At 39.3% G+C, this 5,954-nt stretch overlaps 1 protein-coding gene across 1 annotated transcript; it reads left to right on the top strand.

The window, feature by feature from the left end:
• The first annotated feature begins 430 nt into the window (after positions 1–430).
• Positions 431–2,211, top strand: LOC131784996 (tachykinin-like peptides receptor 86C). Its single transcript, XM_066171160.1, has 3 exons — positions 431–458; positions 927–1,174; positions 1,318–2,211. Exons 1-3 carry the CDS (start codon positions 431–433, stop codon positions 2,209–2,211), a joined length of 1,170 nt encoding a protein of 389 aa, XP_066027257.1.
• The last annotated feature ends 3,743 nt before the right edge of the window (positions 2,212–5,954 follow it).

Below are 5,954 nucleotides of genomic sequence, written 5' to 3' on the forward strand. Positions count from 1 at the left end.
CTAAGAACATTAGAGAGCCTTAGAGGGGATCAGGTAAATTCTCTCGTGACACAGCCAAAATCCTTCAACATCCCCCTCCCCCCCCAGAGATACATGATGATGGGCTTCTAAAACAGATAGGATTGTTTTCTTTACTCCACCGTTCTGTGAAAAGATGTAAAAGCCAAAAGTGTTCACCAATGAATCAAAAAACAGCTGGAAACAATTCACAATATTTTGCTGAGTGCGAAGAACGAGAACCACTTTATCGCTGCGTAACTGATTTTTGAGGTTAAAGAAATATGCTTCATTTTGCACCGTTAATTCGTGGTTAAAATTATGTTTTTGGATTAATTTGTAACATTATTCTCAGCTTTGTTTCAGGTTTTAAACCACAGGAAAAAGACGCTTGAAACTTTCGATCACTCAGTAAGTGGCAATGAGTGGCATGATGGCGGTAAATAATTCTTCTATTGCAGGTACGTTTTCATGTCTTTGGTACGTTTTGGATGAACAAGAATTTGTAGTGTTACCATGGCTTCCTCTGTGTGAGTCGAAGTCAACATAAGTGAGGTGATTTTAGCGATAGGTGGGCAACGCCATCTGGTACAAACCACATGGTATTAGTAGGCCATTCAGATAAGCAGGCGTGAGTTATACGAAGGAAGTAAGGAATCACAAATACCTCTCTGCCCTCAAGCGCTGTTGTCAAGGAATCAAGGAACTCGATAACATCGAATGAGATGTTTTCTCCTACAATTAGGCAAAAGGAAGGGGTTGGGAAAAACTGGGGAGAAATCTATAAAAATTTCTGCTTTCCTCTTTTATTGAGCAACGTCGTCATTTAGGCTTGGTTAGGTTAAGTTAGCTTCTCACCACATTATCTGTCAGAAAAATAATAGAAATCTCAAAATCAAAAACGATTCATTTCTCCTTTCTTTCCTCAGATGTGGCAAACTTGAATTTATCAGTTGTCAACAGTTACTTTCCTGTGAGCAGTACTGTATGGATAGCTGTAGCATATGTGGTTATATTCGTCTTCGGCTTCTTTGGTAACATCTGTATCATTTACATTGTGGTTTCTCGTAAACAGATGAGGACTAAATTCAATTTTTTAATTGTAAATATGGCAGTTGGAGATCTACTTGTTTCTCTCTTCGTTATGCCGTTTGAGATGAGTGACAATTTTCCAATTGTTGAGGGTTAATTCATTGTTTAGTTTCGTTATGCAAAAAGCTCTCACTCGCTTCCAGCAGTATAACGCATTTTTTATTTCCTACTCTATTAGGTCGTGTTGTGATTGAAAAATCTATCTTGAATACCCCCCTGTCTTTGTAGGTGAAATTGTTTTACACTGGCATTGCATGGATCCCAGGGGTAGTGGGAAAAGTCACGTGCAAGCTTGTTAAGTTCATGGGGGCCTTGTCAATCGCTGTCAGCATCATAACACTTGTCTTCATTACAGTGGATCGTTACTTCGCCATTCTTCATCCACTTCGAGATATGCGTTTCATTCGAAACACAAAACTGGTCACTGCTGTGATATGGATCTTGTCTTTCCTGTTTTTCTTGCTGCATCTCTTGCTTTATGACGTTGTAAAGAGTGCTGATGGCTTTCATTGGGAATGCAGAATGGTTTGGATTTTCCTTTCCTCAGACATAAGTGTCCAGGTTTCTATCTTCAGAGCCTATTTCATGACCCTGTTCTTGATACTGTATTTGGTTCCTCTTGTTGTCATAGCATGGGTCCATATTCTTATTGGTCGACATGTTTGTTCACGCCAGATCCCAGGGGAGCCGACAGCCCATCAGCGACATCAAAATGAACTGTCCAAGCGCAAGGTACTACGCATGATCATCATCGTGGTGGTGACGTTTGCGCTGTGTTGGTTGCCAACTCACATCCAGCATTTACTGTCTTCCTATTTTACCAACACTTATAGAGCTTTGCTTAAAGTTGAACATCTGGAATCCAGTTTATATTTTCTAGCACACGCCAATAGTGCCATAAATCCTTGTCTATTTATTGGTTTGAACCAAAGATTCAACAATGAGTTCAGGGGAATTCTCAGATGTCTTTTTTGCCGAAATCCCTTTCTCACGAGAAGAAGCATTGGCACAGAACCACCCGTTGTTCTAACTCGCATACGAAAGACTGTACGTCAATGTAGTAACACTGCAATCCCTCTTCACACTCAACAGCGTCCTCGGTCTCAGAGCTGTTCGTTTTGAATATTCAATTTTTTGCAATGAGTTAGACAACAGGATAAAAACCTATCAAAACCATTAAGATTGATATCTTAGAAATGTAACCATGGCTGAACTGTTCTCAGTAGTGCTTGCATTGTTCAATAAACGAAAGATAAAGCATCATAACTGATAAGCCAAGCTGGGGAAAAAGTTGCATAGAAAAGTTTCATAATATATGCGAAAAGCTTCGTTTACTAGGTAGGAAGTTAATGGACCACGTTCGACCAGTGTGCTTTGCACGCAGTTGTTCTTGTTATTATACGGGAACTCATTACTGTTTCTGTGAAACCGTGCTTACTAAAGTGGCCTTAGTGTTTGTCAATATTTTCATGCTAAAAATAGAACAAGGTATTATCAACCAGAGCACAACTAAACCGTCAATTTAGAAGAGGTATAATGACTTCGTTTCTGTGTGTGGAAAGCAAGCGAAGATTTTGATTGCGTCACAATAAAATTTATTTGATCCCCTCCCTCTCCCCCTACTACGACTCTGTAGCATTCTACTGATCCCCCCACCGTTTTCAGTCAATCAACAATAGTCGCCCCTTTATACTCTGTTAGCGACCACCGATATCCCTTCTGTTCCTCCAGAAATCCACGTGATCCCCCGTTAAATCCTCCAACTCCCCTCCCCCTACGTTTTTGAGAATGTATGAATTTAATCCAATCTGATTTTATTTTTATAAACCACTGCGTGAATGATATCGTAGCTCTTTCGTGTTTTAATGTTACAAGGTGTCAAACACTGGAAACCAAGCTTGTACTCATTCCTTAATCTGCGAACAAAGTCAGTGGTGGTTGTTTATCTAATATTAAACAACGTATCTTTTCAATAGAAACTTAGTAACGGTATATATTTCTGATTCCGTTATATGTTTTGGAGCCTTACACACACCAGATCTTCGTGTAACACTGAGACATTTTCTGTAGAGATTGGACAGTAGTAGAAAGTTGCCTTTTTTCTACCTTTTTTTTTCTTTATCATAAACGTGTAAATGAACGTTCACTCTTCTATGAATCTCGCATATCCGGTCAAACACATCCCATAAAATTTCAACTCTCAGTTACTCCTCTAAATAACAGACGAACAATCTAAGGCCTGTTTCAAATCCTTACCACTGGAACCTCTGTTTTCTACATGCGCTAAAGGATATACAACCGGTAACACAGTTAACGATAATTAATCCAGTGCTCATGTTGGGTGTCAACTGTATTGGAGAATCACAGCAGTGGCCATAACAGACATATCATCGCCATCGCGACTTGATTAACTCTTGAGTGCGAGTTATGGTAAGTGCGAGTGTGCTCTGACGTTTGAGACAATATGCGTGGGCTACACGCAGGATTAAAGATGTCTTCTGCAACAATGTTTGATCAAAAAAACTGCAAAATTAATCGTAGGGGGAACATCGAAGCTTATTAAAACAAATAAATTAAGAAAAAAGATATGCTTTTAACTGACATCATAACGATAGCAACCCTACGCGCACACCCCTCTCTTCCTCAAAACCACCCTAAAAATGCAACCAAACTAAATTAAGACTCCAGGAAAAATAATGCTCGAAGCTTACCCTGAAGTTTGTACTTGGCGATGGCGATTTACTTAGTTGTTCTTAGTGGTTTTAACGAGGCGATCGCGATAGATGATTAAATACGAATTTTAAAAGAAGCAGTATCTCTAAAAGTGGTGCGTTGCATTACTGTTTGAACAATCAACTTCTTTCAAACTTTGCCCATGAATCTGTCTGAGTCTCAAAGTAATGGAGACCACCTTGGTTTTTGAAAATGTTTCAAAATAAATCTTTTCTGAGCGAAAATTGCTTCAGGCCTCAAAGGCCTATTGTTAACAGGGCCGATCATCAAATACGGTACAAATTGCCACACTCGTCTTTTCACAAAACTCTGGAATTGAGGAATTTTTTTTCGCGTATTTAGCTGGATTAATCCTTTAGGAGAACAAAGTGTATAAGTTTGGCCTATTTTAACGATTTTTTACACCGAAAATTATTTTTCAGCTTGACACCTACTTTGCCTCTGCCACCATGACCAATACCAATGCGTAGAATGCCTGGACATCATTAATTATTCATCAGCACTGAAGCGGGAGATTTGAATGCACTCGCGCCTTGAAAAGCTCATAATTAGAGAAGAAAGGGCCGAAACTAGCTCAGCAGCGTTCATAAAATTCGGTTTTTCAATTGCCAAAAGCGAAAATTGAGAAACCCAAGAGCGGGTTTTTGAAGAAGAAGGGTTAATCCTTAATTTAAGCTTAAAAAGGGGAAGTTTGAGAATGTATAAGGACTACTCCTGAGCCTTTGAAAATGACGAAAAAATGGCCATTTTTAGTATGAAGGACGATTTCAAAAGCGATTTTTCAAAAACTCAAACCAGCTTCTTAAAACCCAAGAGCGGGAAATAGAAGATGGATCTTTCCTGAAACAGAATCCGTTTTAACTTGGGAAATTAGTGAACAGCAACTACTATTTCTCGCAGTTTTAAAATTTGTAGACGAAGTTCCTTTCGAAAAATGGCGCGTTTCGAGTTCGACACTTCTGTTTTAAGCCCACGCTTGACTAACAATGGCTGTCAAAACTAAACAATGGCCTATTTAAGAAAACCACTCATTTGTAAAATAGACGATTTACCGCGAGTTTTAAAAATGATCTTAGCGCATCAGCTGCTTTATGCAACTAAACCACGCGATGATGAATGATCAAAGAAAAAATGATCGTGACGGGAGTTCTTTTCAGAGCTCATAGAACCCCCGATTCACCCTCATCTCATACAAGTAGTTCCACCTTTTCTTGTGGAAAGCAATCAAATGAGCGGTGAAGCAGCTTGGAAATGCAGAGAGTTTTACTGGCTGCCTCATAGAGTATTTGATTTACTCCAAGCGAGCATGCTGCCTCTCGGCTAGAAGCTTGATGAATCCTTCTGCGATCGCGTTGGTCGCACAGTCGGCGAAGATATAAAAGAATACAAATAAAGCGCGTGAACAGAAGACAATATTTTTTTGCTACCCTGTGTAGCAGTCGTTTTCTCCCCAAAGGAAAAAGGCGAACTAAAAGTTTGTGAGACTCAAACAAAGAGAACCCGCACGGGAACCAACCAGCCTGTAGCTCAAACACGAGGAGTAGACAGAAGGCACGTGAGTTGCTCTCTTTTACTGGCTGCCTCGTGTGTGACTTTTATTTCGTTTCGAAGAAACAAGTGTCAGAATGACTTACAGACCTAAAAACGTCCTTTCTTTTGTAGAAATGTTATGTAAATATGCAACTTTTAATCTCGGCTCAGCACAAATGTCCAACTTCTGTCCCATGACATTTTCATTCAGACAAGCTGATATAAGGTAGAGGAGTATAGAAATATAAAATATGACGATGTTTTCGGCAACTTCTGGCACAGCCGGCCAACATATTAAGCACATTTTCGAAAATTCCACCTAACAATGCATTTCCACAAAAACCGGACTAAATTATAAGAAATTTCCATCGCCAACTTTTTTAGTTGACGCCTGGATTGAGCACTGTGAACCTTTTTTATGATTTCTGATACCATAAAACGTCATTCAGAAGAGAAAATTCTTCATTCTTATCTTGAAAAATACAGCCGCCAAAAGCTGACTGTTCGCTTCTCTTTTCGTTGGCTGTGCCTTTATACGTACAAATCCATCACATAATGACGAATTGTGACATAAATAACGAATGATTTTTTGGTGTATGAAA

Source organism: Pocillopora verrucosa, chromosome 8 (assembly GCF_036669915.1).
Source record: "Pocillopora verrucosa isolate sample1 chromosome 8, ASM3666991v2, whole genome shotgun sequence".
Lineage (NCBI taxonomy): Eukaryota > Metazoa > Cnidaria > Anthozoa > Scleractinia > Pocilloporidae > Pocillopora > Pocillopora verrucosa.

Bases quoted from the DNA above. Each gene is read 5' to 3' on its own strand.
- LOC131784996 (XM_066171160.1), top strand. From the start codon at position 431: ATGGCGGTAAATAATTCTTCTATTGCAG. The intron at 459-926 runs GTACGTTTTCAT...TTCTTTCCTCAG, and splicing joins AAATAATTCTTCTATTGCAG to ATGTGGCAAACTTGAATTTA. The intron at 1,175-1,317 runs GTTGAGGGTTAA...CTGTCTTTGTAG, and splicing joins TGAGTGACAATTTTCCAATT to GTGAAATTGTTTTACACTGG.